The following is a 21,330-nucleotide window of genomic DNA, read 5'->3' as shown; positions in this document are numbered from 1 at the left end:
ATTCCAAGTTACAGATCAATCTAGAATCCATAGAGCTATGGCACTTACTTTTTTGGGGGGAGGTACTAGAGATTGAACCATTAAGCCACATCCCCACCCCTTGTGTGTGTGTGTGTTTTATTTAGAGACAGGGTCTCACTGAGTTGCTTCAGGCCTTGCTGTTTGAGTCTGTAAACAAGTCAAGATGGCGCCTGGCATTTTGCAGAGGGAGTGGTTTGTGAAGTAACTCCAGGGAGCCATTAAGTGTGGAGATTCCTTATTGGTTGACTGCTGTATCTAGTTTATGTTAATTAAGATAAGCTGTGTGGAATGTATATATATCCCTCCTGTCCTACAATAAACAGCTCCCACTCCTGATGTATCAATGTACACAAGTTGTTCGTCACCCCCCCCCCCCCCACCGTTTATTTTGCTGCAGCCGGACTGCGGCACCTTGCTGAGTTGCTGAGGCTGGATTTGAACTTATCATCCTCCTGCCTCAGCCTCTCAAGCTGCTGGCATGCAGGCATGCACCTGGCAGTACCTAATATTTCAATGATGGAAAAAAATAAAGAAATTAGATTCCATAAGCTTGAAAAGAATAATGCTGTGCAATCAACACAAACAAGTTTTTTTTAAAATAGGGCAAATAATAAAAATTTTCAAAAGCTAAAATCTCATGAAACACAACCAAAATTATTAATTTGATTTATGATGTGTTTGGCATTATGCCGTTAAGAAATGAGGCACCCATTTCATATTCACAAGTTAAAATATTTACTGAATCAGAATTAGACCATCTAAGACCCATAACTTATAGGCCAAAGCAAAGAATTGTTTCATATGTTTAAAATGTTGTTAAGAAAAAGAAAAAAAACAAGGAGAATATTTGATAGAGATTATATTGTGCTTCTCAGAACCTTAAGCATTTACTACCTGGCCTCCTACAGAAAACATTTGCAGACTCTTGTTTTAGATAAATGCCCTGTAATTTGATTCTGCAATTGTCTGAAACAAAGTCCCTTTGCAATGCTTTCCCTTTCTTTAATAGTAGTGTGTATTTTTATCCCTTCTCTTAAGCTGGCAACATGTGAGTCTAAGTTCCATTATCAGGTTATATACTGTAGCTCAGCAGACGGCGGGAGAGTTCAGATCACTAGTTTTTCTACATGTTTAAATTTATGTGTGGGTAATATTGCCTAATTCAAATCAAAGTTGTGGTCTTGCTCATACTTGTTAATGTAAGTATTGTTCTTCCACAAAGCCCACACGGTCAAGGTAAATTATATCATAAGCATTACCATTTGTAAGTTAGTTGATGGGTGTGATGAGACTTTTAACATTTAACTTATTATATTGGAAATAATCAAGTGTCTGTTTAATTTCTGTTCACTCATGGAACAGCTATACTGTTCTTTTATTTATCATTATGTGCCCTAGAAGTGAGGTGTCTCCTTTTTCTTTTTGTACTAAGTTATTAATACTAGAATGTAGACTTTGATTATATATGTGACTAAAGCATCTAATAAAAAATACTGTTAGTAGAAAAGCTAATCTAAATATTTCTGTTCAGTCAACGTAAAACTAGTTTTAAAATACTCTCAAATGCATACACATTCTAACACACAAAAACACCTCCAGGGTAGATATTAAACATGTTTAGATACATAGGAGCATCCAACTATATTTTTAAGTAGCATTTTCCACACTTCATAAATACAGAGGCTCTTATATGAAATACAGGCTATGACTTGACTTATTTTAACTTCACCTTCGTTTTAATTTCTCTTACTAATGCTACATGATGCCAAAATATATTATTTCTTCTTCAATGAAATTTTAAGAGTCAAACATCTCTTCTTTTTGATGTACATTAATTCTTTGTCATAAATTTTAAATCTTAATCCCCCCCCACCACTTTTTAAACTTCTGAATTCCAGGTATTATCCGACATTTGATCAACTCTGAGTTGTGTCCTTCTCACCTATCTAGTGAGTAATGTAATGTGTCACCTCCTATCAACATTCATTCTTCAAGAATCCGTAAACAGGGGAAGCTGCAGTCCTCAGAATAAATGCTGTGGACTAGCTTGGTGACGTTGTGGATTTCCTCCTGTCTTTGTCTCTGTGTGCAGGCTGTCCCGACAACAGCTCAGGCTCTGGATGTGCAAGTCTTCTGGGAGGGTTTCAGGGATGCCTGAGGCTCATCTCCATTGGTGGCACAGTGGTGGATCCCATCTCGGTACAGCAGGGGGCGCTGGGGAGTTTCAGCGATCTTCAGATAGACGCCTGCAGCATCACCGACAGGTAGGGGCCTCCCGGGTCATCTCAGCAGGCCTGCCTCCAAAGCTAAAAGGAAAAAAGGCAGACGCATGGGGAAAAAGTGAATTTCATTCTCTTATCTTATTCTCTCTTTTTATCTACTATCTTTCTGCAGGGAATAAAATAGTCATATTACAGTGAGAATTCAAAACCTTCATTTTTAGTTGTATAAACTGTGTTTTTCAAATGTAGCATTTTATAAAAAGGCTTATGTATACCTTAGGAATTTTACTAAAAATGGCCCCATGTTACTGGGCTCTTAGTCATCAACCCCGTGCGGCCACCATGCCACTTGTGGGTGGCCACGCTGAGGGGCAGTGTGTCTGGACAAGGCACTGTTGTTTTCAATTGTGGTGTCAGCTAGCAAATACCAGATCTCTTCCATGGAGCAGATATGAAGTAGTCTCTGTGACAGTTTGAGCCACAGAGGTTGGTGAAGATAGTTGTGTAATAACAACAGTGAAATATGGAGACTGCAAGAAAAATATTTTAATTTTTAAAAATTAAGCATTCACACAGTTTATACTGCTAGTTATGCCTTATCTCTATTACTCTTTTGGCTGAAAAGTTATAATCACTTAGAAGAATGATATTTCTCTGTATGAAATGCCTTGTTGCCTTCCCCTTGGCATGTGCCATCAATAAATCAATGCAGATTATGACACGTAACTATAAGTGTGGAAACATCACATGGTACCCCACAAACCTATGCAGCTTTAATGTCAATTAAAATAAAATAAAGCCAAGAATTAATGCTAGAGATTAAAAATAAAAAGTTAATACAAATTTTAGAACGTCCAAACTTACTGCCTTCTACTTCATAAGTAGTTCGTTAGTCATTCTGCTTTAAACATTAGCCATAAAACTGTCTTCTCCCCCTGAACATGTTTCAGTTTACAAAGCATAGTGATATTTTAAAAGAACATAATTTCCATGGATTGAAATTTTCACTACTAAGAACTGGATTTAACCAAGAATAATTTCCCCCTTGAAACTTCTGTTGATTTGTAGGAAAACAGCAAGTCAAAGAGGAAGAGTGTATCACAAAACAATTGTCCCAATAACTCCTACTTTTGCCTGTGGGGTTGGAATTCTTGGCAGGGACTCAGGACTGCATGGACGGGACCAGGCTGTGTCATGGGGATGGTGGTTGGGAGCTGGTCACCTGTGTCTGGAGACATGCCATGGAGCTGGTCACCTGCTCTTTGGGCGCCAGCTCACCAGGCAAGATGCAGGACCCTTAGCCAACAGAGGCTCATGGGGAGGTATCCCAGGACTCTCACTGTGAGGACTGAGGGCAGTCAGCTCAGCTGGGATGCAAGTGTGTGATTTTTCTCCTTTTCTAAGTCATTAACATCTTGTCAAGGACCCCAGATGTGATCTGTTCACATCTTATCTGTTATGAAGGGCTATGGTTTGGATGTGTTAATGGCTTGCTCAGGTGGTGAAACCTTCAGGAGGTGGGGCCTAGAGGGAGGAAGTTAGGTCACTGGGGGCGTGCCCTGGAAGGGGAAGTTGGGACCCGCCTCTTCCTATCTTTGCTTCCTGGCTGCCCGTGAGGTGAGCAGCTTCCTCTGTCATGTGTTCCGCCATGATATGCTGCTCCCTCAGCCACTGTGTGCTGTAACATTTCAGAGAAGGCTCTGTTGCTATTGTCATTGTTGTTTTGGTACCAGGGATTGAACTCAGGGACACTCAACCACTGAACCACATCCCCAGCCCTATTTTGTATTTTATTTAGAGACAAAGTCTCACTGAGTTGTTTAAGGCCTCACCTTTTGCTGAGGTTGGCTTTGAACTCACGATCCTCCTGTCTCAGCCTCCTGAGCCACTGGGATTCCAGGTGTGTGCCACCATGCCTGGCTCAGAAAAAAGTTTTTTTGTTTTTTTTTTTTTGAGAGAGAGAGAGAGAGAGGAATTTTTTAATATTTTTTTTTTTTTTTTAGTTTTCGGTGGACACACATCTTTATTTTATTTTTTATGTGGTGCTGAGGATCAAACCCAGCACCCCGCGCATGCCAGGCGAGCGCGTTACCGTTTAAGCCACATCCCCAGCCCACAGAGAAGGGTTTTAAGGAACACTTTTTAAAATGGGATTACAAATTGGGTTATTCACTATTTCATTCTTGGGTCAGTGTATAGACAGTGTATAGAGTCTAGCTCTTCAACATGTTTTTAAAACAACTACATATCATAAGCAATAAAAATGGGAAACCTGGTGCTACCATGTAATACTCTAAAGAGTAAAAGAGCTTTGCTATTTCCCTTCTCATTCAGTTTGGAAATCCTGAAAACTCACCTCTAAATATCCTGAACACAGGTCTGTGAACCACTCTCGCCCTTTTGGGGAATTAAAAATTACTTTAATTCACAAAATAAAAATATGTCCTTCAAACACCAAAGCTAAAAAGCCTACTAAAGATATGGGATATGAAGTTACCTTCTCTTACCAAAATTTTAGGCTAAGCAAAAAACAGCCACGTGTACTCGGGATGACATGTTGCAGAGCAAGGCCTCTTCCCTCAGACTCTCATGACCTTAGCATGCCCTGTGTCATGGTCCAGGCCACCTGGAGCTCTCTGAACAGGAAGGCCTGCTACCTCCCCACTAGAACTGCCAGGTGGCACAGGCTCCCCACCTTTGACCCCGCCTCTGCACGCTTTCTCCAGCATTAGTCTCCTTTACTCTGGGTGGCTTCTCTGAACCACGTGTAAAATTGTTATTATTGACATGTTTACTTGAAAAACAAATTATGATGAGCCTGTTCATATGTTTCTGATCACTTAATAGTTCTTCTAAGATATTTTAAGTAAAACTACATATCAGCAGTGGTTTGCAATCTTCTTATGATTTGTGGAATCTTCAAGTCAGGTTGATCTTAAAATTCTCCATATGTCAACGAGGAGAGGAAGAGGGGCGTGGGCAAGGAGACCTGCCAATGGGCCTCCTCCACCCCGGCCTCCCACCTTCTTACCTGTGATCTGACACCTACTCATTGCTCTGGGTCCCTGTCATACTTTGAACCTTGAAATATTTGAGAATTGTGATGCTGATTGCCCATAATTATTCTCCTCTTAGACTAAACTCTCCTTAACTTGAGGTAATTAGTCAAAATCTTGACCTTAAACTTTGGTACTTTGCTGGGGTGCCAGCATGCGGGGGTGCTGGAGGCATGGGCAGGTAATTCCATGATCTCTTCTTCCACAACCCTTTCAGTTTCCTCGAAGGATCCCTAGAGGCACTGAATAGAAGTCCCTGGAGACTCCTGCCAGTGTCCACATGGTAGCTTCCTGCCTGGCCTTGGTCCTCCAGTCACAAGCAGGAGGTCTCACTTCCCTCCTCCCCTCCCCTCTCCGGCTCCTGCTCTGGGCCCCTGCAGGTGGGCCCAGGTCCTAGCTCCCCTGCACCTGCCTTTCCAGTACACACTGCTTTTCCCCGCTCAGCCTTGGCCTCCAAGTGCTGGGCCTACAGCACAGAAGGCCAGTGGCGTTTAGGCCCTTCACTTCCCTCCTATCTCCTGAGTGACATTCTCAGCCAGGGGACAAGGTGGGCAGGGGCAGATCCCAGCCCAGCCTCTGGGAGGCCACCATTTGTCCCTGGAATCTCCACACTATGCTTAGAAACTTGCCCGTTCACCCAGCACCCTTCTCCAAGTTCTTCTAAGAACAGCCTCTGCAGCTTTACAGTGGGATGCAGCAGAATCCAGAAAGCTCTGAAAGTGCGAGAACTCCAACTCTGTTCTTTATCATGGTTGTGTTGGCTATTCGGGGTCCCCAGAGATTCCCCATGTACTTTAGGATAAATTATTTTTCTATTTCTAAAAATAAAAATTTAAAGCCATTGACAATTTTATGGACATTGCATTGAATCTACAGATAGATCTTAACATTGCTAAATCTACCATTAATTGATCACCCATTCTAAATCTAAAAGACAACACGTGGACCTAAGTTAAATGTTCTTCCCAATTCCTGGAGCTATGTTGCATTATGACGGAAGGTGCTCCTGTCTCTCTCTCCTCTTTCTCTTTCTCCTCTTCTTTGAAAAATGTCCACAATGTAGTATAGTGCATGGCAAATTTTATATTTGTAATTGATTTTGCTAGACACACATTAAGTTAGTATTTTGTCACAACACAAAAAAATGACATGTTGAAAGTTGTCAAAGATACATAATGATCAGTTATAGGCCAGTAAATGTATTTAAATAAATGTATCATGATGACCAGAAAATCTTGATGACAAATCACTAGTAACACGGCATTTTCTTGGGTGTGTTGTACTTTTGCATTAATCTATTTTTAGTAAAGAGGATTTTTATTTTATGCAGACTGACCAAGGAGACTACAGCCATATCTGTTTCCTTACAGATGCCTGCCCAGCTTCTGTGAACATGGGGGTGCATGTGCCCAGTCCTGGGACACCTTCTCCTGCAACTGCGAGGGCACAGGTTACACTGGAGAGACCTGCCATTCCCGTAAGCCTTCCACCTCATTGTCCTCATTTCTGTGTCTTTGTCACTTCATTTCCTTTTCATTCATTGTTTATGTGTGCCTGCATCTTTGCGATCACATATTCAAGTAAGTCTTTATTAATTAAAAATAATTAATTATTAATATTATCAATTAATAAATATGTAATAATAGTTAATTTCTAGATTATATTTAAACCACCTCACTTTATTTTATCATTAATTAGTTATCCCCCACCATGTTGGGGATCAAACCCAGAACCTCATGCATGCTGGTAAGCATTCTACCACTGAGCTTTGTCCCCAACCCCAAGCTCATTTAATACAAGGGTGTTGAGACAGTGTACAGAAATATGGAGTATTAAGTCGGTTACACAAAAGAAGCTGGTAAATATGATGAATTAGGTATGGTAGAATAAAAGTAGAGAGTAAAATTAAGCTAGATTAAATCAGGAATGCATGATGTCACAACTCATTCCTTTCCTTGAGTTGGGCTGTAGTTTCAATTGAGAATCCTTTTAATCAAAGAAAAGTGGAAAAATACTCAGTTGCCTGGCTTTCAACATTTATTATTAAATGTAATAAAATTAAGTATAAAAAAAACTGGATGAAAATTATAGAAGAGGCAATTAGATATCAGCTAAAAACTAGCAGACCTTTAAGGTCTCTTACAACTGTAATTTTCCTTGGTGGTAATGATGATTATAAGTGAATAATTATGAAAGTATGCATTTATGGAGTACATAAATATATCTATCCTCATGCAAATAGTGATTTGCATGAATTAACTCATTTAACCCTAAAGCAGCTTCAAGAATAAAGTACTATCACTGTAGGAAGCACTTCTAGGCGACTTGCTGTAACTTGTCTATACTGCCTCTCCCAAGTAGACGTCATCTGTCTTTAGTGAAGAATCATCCTCTATCTTTTAAAGCCCATACTAGTTTATTGACCACTAATTTGTAAATGATTAGAACATGCCAGAAGCCTTGAAAATCTCTCTCTCACACACACACACCCTTTTTTGTTGTTGTTGTTTGAACTTTTAAAGTTCTCTTCTTTCTGTGCCTCTCTGCTGACATTTCTCCACATCTCCTTGCAAACAATTTGCCCTTCCCTGAGTCTCTAAGGAAAGAGTGGAAGACAGGAAATCATCACTTCGACTCCCTTGCACTGAGGTTCTACTTGAAACTTATAGCAACTCCTTGTGACTTCTTTAATTTGATTTTTATAACAACTGTAACAGGAAGGCAGGGTGCAGAGTGTTATTAACTCTGCTCTCTGCATGCAAATGAAGCTTCGGGAGAATCCTGTGCTCCCAGCTTGAGCATCTAGACAAGAGCTTCTTAAGGGAGCAGACAGGCCACCACGGTCATCTCTGCGGCAAATGTAACTCAGAGTAAATCTGAGGGAAAATATCAGAAATTTGAAGAGGAACTATTCAGATTTCACTCTGATGTAATGATATGGTTGCTAATTGTGGTTCTCCATAATTGTGGCTTCCAAACAGGTACACCAAGCAAAGGTGAGATTTCACCAAGCCCACAGTCAAGGACCGTGAGACAAGACTGCGTAGAGTTACAACAGGTCATTTTTGTTTGGGACCCTCATATAATTATATGTGTACACATTGTCAAGAAATTAATATAAAACAAGAATTCTCCTAATTTGTTCACTATGCAGGTCTAATCACTGTCATTAATATGAATGAATCCGAGCAGGCATTTATAAGTTTGTGCATTTAAATAAATATACAAGTGGGAAAGAATGACAGAAAAGCAATCTATCCTACTTGTGTTTTCATCTAAGAAGTTTGTTAAATAACACTGTTGATTTGGACCATCTACCGTGGGGCCATTCTCATTTGACAGCTGGTTGTATTTACCTTAAGGTTGCTTAGATTTAAGATGTCCTCTTGCAAAGTTTTTTTTTTTTCCCTCCTGTTTTGCAAAATGAGAGAAAATAACTCTCATTCCCTTCCTTGGGCTTTGCAGTGGACCCAAAATAAGTCAGTCTCATCAAGAACAAAGAAAATTACACAGATTGGGGGCTAATTAGAATTGCAGTGCAGGAAAACACAGATTTAAGCAATCTTGAAAAATGTATCCTGAGGTTTTACTAAATGGCAGAGTATTTATAGCTTTAAACCAGGAAGGGGTTGGAAGTGGCATGACTTGTTGGAAGGTATTAGGTTGCTGGCGGAGGTTAAGCTGTTCTGTAAGGAAGGGAATTTGAATAGAATCATGAATCCACAGCAGATAGGATTCAGATTCACAGATTTATCTAAAATGCCCCTTCAAATCTTTGACACTAGGCTTCAGAATCTTCATCTTCCTCGCTCAAAAGCAAGAGAACATTTACACAGAGAAAGTACAATCCTTAGACATTGCCCAGTGACCTCTATTTACATAGAGAAAATACAATCCCTAGCCATTGCCCAGTGACCTCACATTCCCATGAAAATCTTCATTTTAGTCACCAGTACACTTTTTCCTTTTTCTTCAAATAGAACTATATGCCAGATATTTATTCAGCACCTAACGATGCTCAACACTTAAATCCATCTTGACTTGCTAACGTCCTTCTCCTTTGTTAGTGAAAGTAAAATTTAATTTATAATATGTCACCTTTCTGTCTTCTACCTAATCAAATATAATGTCATACAAACTAATAAAAATGATGTGAGGTAATATGTATCATGTGTCTGTAATTCAGAAATGGGAACCTTTGGACACTAATTAAACCAATTGAGAGATCCCTTCTGCTTCTGATGGATGGTGTTCTCCTACAGCGCTGTATGAGCAGTCCTGCGAGGCCCACAAGCACCGGGGGAGTCCTTCTGGGCTCTACTATATTGATGCTGATGGAAGTGGCCCCCTGGGACCGTTTCTTGTGTACTGCAACATGACAGGTACGTTAATAACCTTCAGACCTGGATATCAACTGTCTATGCCCATGATCAGGATAGACCAGGGAGAGATTTGCTAGTTGGCAGCATTGTTAAAACATGCAACTTGATATATTGGCTAATTTTATTGTCAATAAAACTTCCTTGTATTTCTTATTTACCTTGGTTGGGTTACAGGTGAAACTTAATTTTCTGCTATGGCTGCAGCACTTGTCATAATTACATATTTTTCATATGCATTGTGATGACATATAAAGCTTTGATTCTGTAATTTACATATTTTAAAAATTTAGAACAAAAAAGAGATCTTTAAAAGTACTAAGAAATAAGATATGTATGTATGTGTGTATATATATCTTCAATAGCATGTAATTTTTATAATAAAAGAAATTTGATTTGTGTTAATATTATAAAACCACTCCTGGTTTAGATATTATTACAAATGAACACAGCTTGATTGTTGAAGGTTGCCATAAAATGCCTCTTAAGTAATTAAATTTTTACAGAAATCTGCCCTAGCAAATTTCAGTGAGCTCTCTGGAAAGAAGAAATGTGAAATAAATAGTTCTCATTTAGTGTGCAGAGAAAAGGTTGTGAAGTCCTGTGAAATTGGACAGTGACCAAATGGACCAGCAAACACCTAGAAAAGAAGGAAACAAACAATTGAAAGTACATAGAAATTTAAAACGCTTTAGTGAAGATTGCCAAAGAATGTTTAAAATGTGAATATTCCAAAAATTTAGAACCCTGTGATCAGCAAAGCACTGAAGATATAAAATACAGAAGTCCCACCAATGGAAACTCACCATCTCCTAAACTCCCTGATTCTAACAATCATACTAATGTGAGAAGGGTCCAGCACCCAGTCATGCAGCTTTCCCGGGATCCCTTGCTGTGGTTCAGCTTCTTCACAATGGGTTCTTGCAGTAATGTGGTCTTGGCAAATATCAAAGGACTCAACCAAGGTCACACTTGCAAGAATCTTGTCATTGTTTTGAGAAGAATGAGGCTTGGTGAAGTTGGTAAGGGAAGCATCTAATGACAAAATCTAGTTAATGACAGAGGAATCACTAAACTCCCCTAGAAAAAGTCATCTTCTCTCTGGAGGTTGCATTGCTTATAGCAGATTAAGCAAAAGCAATTAAAAAAGGTGCTGTTGTCAAATATTGTTCCACTCGCTTGAAAAATGCATGTAGAGTAATAAGCTTTCAGGAGCCAGTGGCTTCCATCTGTCTTGCTAAGGAGCTTGGAAGTCACCGTTCCATCTTACTAAGTAAAAAACTGGACAAAATGAAAAATCAATGACTCTTCCTAGATCTAGCAAAGATGTAAAGTCTCAGAGCAGACTGCTGTCCCCCCTATTGGAGAGAGAAGCAGGCAGACACAGAGAATCACCACTTCCCAGAGCGGAAAGCCCCAGGCACACCAGTGCCTGGGTGGGAAAACCTAAAAGGTGATTGACAAATTGCTGGAGTCCCTGCGGAGACAAGTCTGGGAATTGAGATCTGCAGTCAGAGGAGGATCCTTACGCTGTGAGCTGCAATTTTCAGGAGTTTGACCTGTTTCTTACAGTGATATTGGAGGAAAATCTCCTCATGCTTCCAGAAGGGTAAGTGGAGAAAGAATCATCTGGAAACACTCACCAGAGCATTCTATTCTCCTTGACCTGCCCTTGAGAAAGAATGTTTTCAGAGCCTAAACTATTGGGATATGTTTCAGAGTTTAGCCTACTTAGGAAAGGGGAAATGCCTGAGGGTGGTGGGGAGGGAGCTGAGCCACAGTGCAGAGGCCCAGGCTCATGATGGCATCACACAGGCCCTCCCCTTGGCTGCATCTCACTTGTTCACTGAAGGTCTGGTGGCAGCAGGACTTGGACCTCACACATGGCTATCAGGAAAAAATGTCAAGGCAAAACAAAAACAAAACAAACAGCAGAAAACATAATTCAAAAGAGAAAGAGGGAGCCATAGAAACAGACTCCAATACGGCAGGGATGTTAGAATTAGCAGACTAGGAACTAAAACCCACTGGGACTAACAGATTAATGGTCTAAGAGACCAAGCAGACAGCATGCAAGAGCAGAGGAGGGAATTCTCAGAGAGGAGGGAATTCTCAAAAAGAAGGAAAAAGGGATGCCAGAAATCCAACTATTGGAACAAAAATGAAAACATGCCTCAGATGAGCTCATTAGGAGACTGGATATAGCAGAGGAAAGAAATCTCTACGTTTGGGGATATCAAAATAGAAATTTCCAAAACTGAAAAGCCAGGAGATTTAAAAAAAAAAAAAAAAAAAAAAACCACTGAAAAAACTAAACCCAGAATATCTGAGAATTGTGATATAATTATAAAAGGTGTAACTTCCATGTAAACGGAATATCAGGAGAAGAAATAAAGAAAGGAACAGAAGCCAATTTTGAAGCAATAACTAGGATTTTTCATGAATTCTTGTCAAAACACCAATCACAGATCCAGAAAGTTTAAAGAACACTAAAACAGGATATGCTACCACCACCGCCAACATAAAACTACACCTAGGCACGGATATTCAAACTGTGGGCAATCAAAGGTAAAGAAAAACCTTGACAGCAGTCAGAAAAAAAACAAAACAAAACAATAACAACAACAAAAACCCACCTCACCTCCACAGGAGCAAAGATAACAATCATATCCGACTTCTCAACAGAAATCACACAAGGAAGAAGAGGTTTACAGGTGTGTAAGTCTCATAATGTCCACAGATTACAGTTCTGCTCTCTGGGACAGCAGTTTTCTAGATAGATCTCAACCTGTTTTTCTGTTATCACACTGTGATCATGCATGACTGCAAATCTATTAAACTGAGCTACCCAGGACCATCAAACCATGACTCAGGACCCCAAATGGCACGTGACTGATTATCTTCAAGGCCTCACTGAGTGTCAGGTGTCTGTGTATTGGATCCAGTCGACAGGAGAAACCTGAAGGTGAATGGAGAGTAGGAGTCATGCACACAGGATGGCCAGGAGTTTAAAGATTCTAAAATGAAAAGAAATTCATGCTGAGAACCTTATGAAAGGAAAGAGCCTCGGAACTGAGATTGCTGCAGGAGACCGTGGCGGCCCCTCTGTGAGGACAGCAGGCTGCGGTCATTGAATTCAAGCCTGCGTTCCCTCCTTCAGTTCACAGGTTCTGTCCGTCCTTTCTGTCCCTTCGTGGACGCTGTGCTCTCCATAGGAACCATGGCCAAAGGGTTGTTCCAGCCGCACTGCTGGCTTCCTTGTGCCTCTGTTTGTTATTTTGATATGGTGAGCAGCGGTAAGACTGTTAAACTTCTCTTACATACACTTGGAAACCAAGTCATTAAAAATCCTGAGATGTGACAGGATGGGAGGGTGATTTCTCAATAGAAAACCTAATATAGCTGGGCATGGTGGCACATACCTGTAAACCTAGTAACTGGGGAGGCTGAGGCAGGAGGATTGCAAGTTCAAAGCCAGCCTCAGCGACTTATCGAGGCCCTAAGCGACTCAGAGAGAACTTGTCTTAAAATAAAACATAAGGGGCTGGGGATGTGGCTCAAGTGGTAGCGAGCTTGCCTGGCATGCGTGCGGCCCGGGTTCGATCCTCAGCACCACGTACAAAGATGTGTCCGCCAAGTACTAAAAAATAAATATTAAAAAATTCTCTCTCTCTCCCCCTCTCTCTCACTCTTTCTAAAAATAAATAAATAAATAAATAAATAAATAAATAAAACATAAAAAGGGTTGGGATATGGCTCAGTGGTTAAGCATCCCTTTGGTCAATTCCTGGACTAAAAAACCCAAAAAACAAACAACAAAAAACACACGTACTACATTGCTTTGATTTTAATTCTTTAAATGTATATCCATATGAATTTTCCCCATTCCTACGGTTTGGAAAACTCCTATGTAAAGTGTCCATTATACTAAATATGTCTTTTTTTTAGAAGCTAAAAAACCAGGCAGCATTGATGTAGTTAAACTGGAGTGACTTCAAAGCAGCTCCTTGTCCACTGACCCATAGCTATCCATTCAGCTGGGCGATACTTTACACCATCAAGCATGAGGTCCCTTGGGAAATGAAAGAACCTAAAGTTCTTCCCTTGGAAGACTGTTGTTTTGTTTGTTTTTGTTATTTTATCAAAACAATCTAATGGTTGGGTGTGGTGGCACATAGCCTGTAATCCCAGAGACTTGGGAGGCTGAGGCAGGAGGATTGCAAGTTGGAGGCCAGCCTGCACAACTTAGCAAAGCCCTTTCTCAAAGTAAAAATACATAAAAGGGCTGGAGGTTTAGTTCAGTAGTACAGTGCCTCTGGGTTCAACCTCCAGTACCACAAAAACCAGACAAAAGTAAAAGAAAACAAATTCGAGTGTTCAACACAACAGAAAGACATCAGAAATTATCATCAGATGGACAGATGGCCAGGATTACTGCCTGGACGCTCTATGGGATGCCCAAAGCATGTCATTCTTCAGGGCTTGCTCACTGAGAAGTTGATAGGCTCTGAACAAAGTTGCTTCCTGTGGTAGTTCATCAATCTGTAGGTCCCATCATCCCCAAATGCATCTTTTATAAACTTATTTGATAATAAGGAAAATACTGAGCAAAAAAGATATATGGTCATGCCCAGTTTAGCCTCATTTTTGTGTTAATGTAAAAAGTGATTTTTGCATTATATTATTAGACAAGTCACAGAAATGTAATCATCAGTTCTCCCAATATATTCTTCTCTTTGAGGCTGAATTCTGCCTAATGCGTTGCTAAACAAATCCAAGGCAAAAAGTTCACTGCAAACTCGCAGTAATTCAAATTTTGATTAAAAACTTAATTAAGATGAAATCTCAGTGTAGTTTTTTATTTGCATTTTCCTCCAAAATTACACTGAGATTTCATCTCACAGCAGTGAGAATGGCAGCCATCAAGAACACAAACAATAATAAATGCTGGAGAGGATGGGGAGGAGAAGGAACACTTTCACACCGTTGGTGGGACTGTGAATTAGTTCAACCACTCTGGAAATCAGTATGGAGTTTCCTCAAAGACTAGGCATGGAACCACCATCTGCCCAGCCAGACCGCGTGTGGGTATTCATGGTGAAGAATCAAAGTCAGTATCCTGCAGTGACACATGCCCACCCTGTTGATGGCTGCACAGTCCTCAGTAGCTAAACCGTGGAACCAGCCTGGGTGTCAGTCAACCGATGAATGGCGACAGAAAATGAGGTCTACACACACAATGGAGTTTTATTCGGCCATAAAGAAGAATGAAATCATGTCATTTGCAGGAAAACGGATGGAACTAGAGACGATTATGTTAAGTGCAATTAGCCAAACTCAGAAGGTCAAGGGTCGTGGGCTTTCTCTCCTCTGTGGGAGCTGGAGAGGGAAAGAAAGGGGGGGGGGTGGGGATCTCAAGAAGAGCAGAGGAAAGGGACCCGAGGTGGGGAGGAGGGGACCGAGGGGAAGTGCTGAAGGGTGGCATTGGCCTAATGGCCTGGGCATATTGGTGCAGGCACAAATGGGTCACGACAGGCCCCACCATGCTCAGCTACAGCGCACCAATAAAAACGCGGGAAAGGCTTAACTGAAATACAAGGTGTTCCGCAGCCTCTGACTCCGGCCCCGCGTTTCTGCTCCGCAGACGCCGCGTGGACGGTGGTGCGGCACGGTGGCCCAGACCAGGTGACCATCGGAGGCGGCCCCCGGGGGCACCCACGCTCGGTGACCTTCGCGTACGCGGCCAGCGCGGGGCAGCTGCGGGCAGCGGTGGCCCTGGCGGAGCGCTGCGAGCAGCGGCTGGCCCTGCGCTGCGGCTCCGGGCGGCTCGCAGACCCAGGAGGTAAGGACCCCGGCCCGGAACCGCGCTGCAGGGCGCCCTCCTCACCGTGGGTGCTCAGCGTGCAGGACTAGTGACAGGCGTTTTGTTTGTTTGTTTGTTTTTAAAATCAAAGAAACTTTGCTAATAACATATGCCAGCTTTGACAATTAGAGGGGAGTGGGGTTTTAGGGCGGGTGAGGGCTAACAGCTCTTTCTGGAGGCCAGCTGGGACCAGTCCGCCTCCCCACGCCTTTCAAAATCTACCCCTCAATCCACCTGTCAAGTTGGATCCCTCGGTTCAGAGTGTCTCAGTAGGTCACCTGTCACTCCCAGCCCCACCACTCCCGAATGTCGGATTCGGAATAATTAATGAAGTTATTGCCAGAGTTTTCCGGCTGATCTCTCATCCATTTCCCCCAAGTTACCCAATGTACTATCTTCATCTTCAAAAATGCAGATTATCTCCAGGAAGCCCTGCTTGCATCATAACCTTCTGCTCTTAAGTAGATGTTTCTCCCTCCTTCTAGGGACTCCCATAGTCTCTTACAGAACCCTTTGATGCTCCCCAATAAAGTTGTTTGTTTGTTTGTTTGTTTGTTTTTTTGTTTTTTTTAGCAAGCATTTTATTTTCATTAGTAAATACTGAGATTTGTCTTTCTTTTTTTTTTTGTAGAAATTCAGTAATCTAAACTAGTGTAAGTTAGCAGCATAGTAAAGCCACTCTTACAATTTTAATCTACACTAATTAAATGCATTTTCAATGCATTTCAAAATGCATTGAAAGGTATTGGTGTGTGACTCTCAGTTGCAGATGTGTCCTTCAGAATCACTGTCACATACCTGTACTGCCTCCCCTAATCCCCACGGCTCCTGGTCAGTTGGCCCCTGTGGAACATTCCAGACCACAGTTCTTCTCTGTACCAGAATTTTCCTGCTACTTTCTCTGCTTGGATGGCCCCCTCCTGCCTTTCACCCTTGAATCTTACCCGTTGTTTAGATGTATGCAGTCCTCTCTTGGGTCCCTTCTCAGAGTGATCTAGTCTCCTTTGAATGCCTATTTGCTGGTTCCATTGACTAAAAAGAGCAAAGGACTTGTTTCATCTCACGTCTGAGTTTGAAGTCCAAGTCTATTCTGTAGCATCTGCAGAAATTCAAGCAATTGCTTAATCTTTTGCATCTGTTTCTTCTTCAGAGACACTGAACTGATTTCATGGAGTCCTACATAAATGAGATAAACTACATAAAGTTCAGGAAATAAGTAATCCTCACTCCCGGCTCTGTAGTTTTATTCTCATTCCCAGCTCTCCAGGTTTTTATATTTATAGTTGTCATTACTAGGTTCAAGTATTTGTTAATTCATCATGGTTGAAGTTTAATCAGTGAGAAAGATGATTATAGTAAGCCAGACCAGGACTATGGAACAAAATACACTAGATAGTTACCAGGGAAAGCCAGGCATGGGGAGGAAAGGGAACAAGTCACATGGGAGTGACCTCTAATGGAACCAGTAAACAATATTTCCTGATGTGTCAGTGAGCAAGCACGGTGTGCATGGACCAGCCTGTACCCTGTGCACTACACAGGTGTGCACAGACCCTCCCAATGGGGTTGGGATTTAATTGATGCACTCTCCAGCTGTTGTCCATTTGGTTTTATTTCTAGATACAAGATGAATTTGGAGAATGGATAATTAAAAGTGAAATAAGATACATTTCTAAAACTACATTAGGAAAAAATGTAGTGTCATTTTTCTATGTCTCAGAGTTATTGTGGCAAAGGGGCCACTGGAGAATTTTAAATATAAACTTAACCTAGACAAACATGTAGAAGGAACCTAAACCTTTCAGAAGCTCCTGATTAGGGAAGAGATGACATAGAAGGGTAACATGGGCTGAACTTTCCTTAGGATGCGAGCTCTGATCTGCTTTCCCTTATAATGTGTACAAGCAAGTCAGAAAGAACTTTAATCTGACGCCTTGCAACACTGTAAATGAAGTAACATTTGACTTTGCAAATGTCTTATACCTGTAAATTACAATTTAACTGATCTGAGGAACAGCCTGGGATTGGAATTTTAAAAAAGATCTTCAAGTGATATTTTGGAAACTACTATGTTAGGGGCTAAAATAATTGAGAAAATGAAGTATTCTACTCCAGTCATTGAAAGTTTTTCTGTTTTCTTTTGAAAAAGAGCCTATAGTTTTCCCTTAGGATTTTATTGTTTTTTTAATTAATTTTTAAAAATTTGAGCCAACTGCACATTCATACACACTTGTGAGAAATCATCAAGTGAACCCGAGTACCTTTACCCACTTCCCCCAGAGGTAATGTCTTGCAAAACTTCAGTGCAGTATCACAATCTTGTCAGTCAAGATATACAAGATTTCCATCGGCATGAGCCTCCTCTGGCTCAGTATCCACACCTGCTTCCACCTCCTACTCATCAGTGGTAACCCCTGGCAACCACTAATGCCTTCTCCATTTATTTTCCATTTGAAGAATGTTACATAAATGGAACCAGAAAGTAGAAACTTTGGGGATGGACTTTTTCACTCAGCGTTCCCCTTGAAATTCATTAGAACGTTGTACGCCTCATGAATGTGTGATCTTCAGTGTCATTTTCCTGGGATCAAAATGGCCAAGAGCGCAATTGTTGGGTAATTACATGGTTAATTTTACTAAAGGAAAAAAAAGGTGCCCAAGTGGTTTCTAGGGTGGCCATACTAGTTTACATTCCCCAAACTTCCACTTTATAAGACTTTGATTTCTTCCACATCCTCCTTATGCTTTAGCAGAAGGTTTACTTTTGATGAGATCGGATTTATCGATTTTTTTTCCCTGTTGTGGGTTGTACATTTGCTGAGAAGTCTAAGAATTCTTTCTCTAATTCTAAATCCTAAAGATTTAAAAAAAAATTTTCTAGTGGTTTATATTTTATATAAAATATTTTATATTTTATGTTCCACTTTGGGATAATTTTTATGTGTGTGAGAGTTTGGCCCAGTTTCCCTAATGCCATTTATTGAAAGACTGTCCTTCCTCTTTTGAATTACCATTTCAACATTGCCAGATACCACTTGGACATATTTGTGTGGTGGGTCTATTTTCTTGATTCTTTGTCTTCAAAATCTATATGTCTACCCTGCATCAATATCACAATGCCTTGATTAGTGTTTCTATGTAATAGGTGAGAATTATTCCAACCACATATATTTTCAACTAATTTGCTTAAATGCCTTGGGGCATAATTGCTGGATCTTATGGTAACGCTGGTAAGCCTATTAAGCACCAAATTGTCTTCCAAAATGCCTGGGCCATTTTATATTCCAATCAGCAATAAATGAGAGGTTCTGTTGCGTTACATCATGGCCAGCATTTGACAAGGTCAGTGTTTTGAACTTTAACCATTCTAACAAGTGTGCAGTAGTATCCCATTATTGTTTTTGTTTGCAGTTTCCTAATAACATGTGATTTTGAGGGTATCTTCATATTCTGCGTTTGATCAATAGATCTTATTTTTTTCTGGTGTCTGTTCAGATCTTTTGCCTCATTCTAATTGAGTTACTTATGGAACTATTGAGTTCTACAAATTATTTGCATGTTTTAGATACAAATCTTTTATTAGATCAGTATTTTTCATTTTAGAAGCTTTTTGTTTTTAAAAAAATCCAGTTTATAAAATGATTTTCATTGATGGGACTTTTGCTGTTGCATCTAAAAACTCATTGATACACCCAAGATCAACTTGATTTTTTTCCTTTTACCTTCCAGAAGTTTTGTTGTATGGCATTTTAATTTTGATATGAAAGGTGGAAAGTGCCTAGATTCACCTTGTTTTTCATGAGGATTGTTCTAATACCACTTTTGCAAAAACTATGCTTTCCCCATTGAGTTGTCTTTGGTCTTTTTCAAAGTTCTGTTGATTATCTGTGTGTGGATGTATATGTAGGTCCTCTATTCTGCCCCATTGATGGGTTTATCTACTCTTTTCCCAATGCCATGCTGTCTTGAGTATTGTGGCTTTGTAGTGGGTCTTGAAGCCAGGTGCTATCAGTCCTCAGACTTCATTCATCTTCAGTAGTGTGTTGGATATTGTCAGTCTTTGCCTTTTTATGTAAACTTCAGAGTCAGTTTCAATCAGTTTTCAGTTTGCACTAAATCTATAGATCAGTTTGGGAAGATCTTAACACTTTCACACTCTCAGTTCTTCCTATCCATGGACATGATATATCTCTCCATTTACTTAGATCCTCTCTGATCTCCTTCTTCAGAATTTTATACTTTTTTTTCCATATAGATTATGTGCCAATTTTGTTAATTTACACCTAAATATTTAACTTTTAGATCTAGTGTAAAATATGTTGTGCTTCTAATTTCATATTCCAGTGGTATACTGTTTTAGACAAGAAAGCAATCAACCACTGTCCTGCAGTCTTGAGCTAAACACTTTCTAGATGTAGATGTTTCTGCTGTTGTTGAGTTTTTTTAGGGATTTTCTATATAGACAGTGATGCTATTTGTGAAAAAAAAAGAGTTTTAATTTTCCCTTATAATATATATACTTTATTTCCTTTTTTGCTTACTATATTACCCAGAACTTCCAGTACAATGTGGAAAAGCAGCGGTAAGCAGTGATACCCTTTTCTCATTCCCAGTCTTCATGGGGAATCATCTTGTCCCTCACCTTTAGGACCGATGCTAACTGTAGGTTTCTTTTAGATGCTCTTCACCAAGTGGATGGCATTCTCTTGTATTCCAAGTCTGCTGAGAGTTTTATTTATCATGAATGGCTATTGGATTGTATTGAGCACTTTTTCTTCATCTATTCATAGGACCAAATGGTTTTTCTTCTTTAGCCTGTTGATGTGAGGAATGATGTTAATTAATTCCATGGTGTTCAAGGCATATGTGGAAATAAGTCCCAATTGATTATGAGGCATAATTTTTTTTTGCATTCTGTTGGATCCAGCTGATTAATACTTTTAAAGATTTCAATGCCTATATTTAGGAGAGAGATTTTCTTCTGCAGTTTCTCTCTTTTCTTTTCTTTCTTTTTTGTTCTGTAAAGTGTTTCCTAGTTTGGGTATTAGGGTAATGTGGGCCTTTTAGAATAAGTTAGGAAGTATTCATTGTCCTTCTGTTTCCTGAACATATTGGGGAGAATTGGTATCATGTTAGATAGAATTTTCTGATGAAATTATCTGGGTCTGAACCTTCTGTTTTGGAAAAATTGTTGATTCTTGATTCATTTTACTTAATAATAAAATCTATCTTCTTTTCCCATAGGTGCTGTAACCGAGTCCTAGACATGGGTTGTTTAAAATAAGAAAAAATCATTGTCTCATATTTCTAAAGGCTAGCATTACAAAATCAAAGTGTTAACAGAAACCTGTGGCATCTGTTGGTTTGTAGACAATCTTTGACATTCCTTGGCTTGTAGATTAATCACTCCAACCTCCCAACTTTACATGATATTCTCTGTGTGTATTTTCATATCATCTTACCTCTGTGTGTATCTAGCTCAGTGTCCATATTTACCTTTCTTTAAAAAATAAGACAAGTCACATTAAATTGGAGCCTACCTTAATTATTTCATCTTAATTCAATTACCTCTATAAAGACCACATATTCAAATAAAGTCATATTTTGAGGTATGGAAGGTTAAGACTTCAGTGTAATTTGTTTTGGAGACATGGTTCTACACATAACATACAGCTGTCTAGATTATTCCTCCTTGAGTGAGGCTTGGTAGATTGTGTCTTTCAAGCAGTTGCTCCATTTCATATAAATTATCAAATATGTGTGCATTGAGTTGTTTAAAATAGTCCTCT

General features: G+C 40.0%; 1 protein-coding gene across 1 annotated transcript in view; it reads left to right on the top strand.

Moving 5' to 3' along the window:
- Positions 1 to 21,330, top strand: part of LOC143382624 (contactin-associated protein-like 3) — a 152,805-nt gene that overhangs the window by 87,533 nt on the left and 43,942 nt on the right. The window contains exons 8-11 of the mRNA XM_076836864.2: positions 2,114 to 2,285; positions 6,670 to 6,776; positions 9,562 to 9,681; positions 15,323 to 15,520. Of these exons, the coding sequence (XP_076692979.2) occupies positions 2,114 to 2,285; positions 6,670 to 6,776; positions 9,562 to 9,681; positions 15,323 to 15,520 (597 nt within the window). The remainder of the gene's footprint in view (positions 1 to 2,113; positions 2,286 to 6,669; positions 6,777 to 9,561; positions 9,682 to 15,322; positions 15,521 to 21,330) is intronic.

The sequence above is a fragment of the Callospermophilus lateralis genome, chromosome 17, assembly GCF_048772815.1.
Source record: "Callospermophilus lateralis isolate mCalLat2 chromosome 17, mCalLat2.hap1, whole genome shotgun sequence".
Taxonomy (NCBI): Eukaryota; Metazoa; Chordata; class Mammalia; order Rodentia; family Sciuridae; genus Callospermophilus; species Callospermophilus lateralis.
The sequence above is the reverse complement of the archived record's forward strand: the minus strand, read 5'-3'. Positions and strand labels throughout refer to the sequence as shown.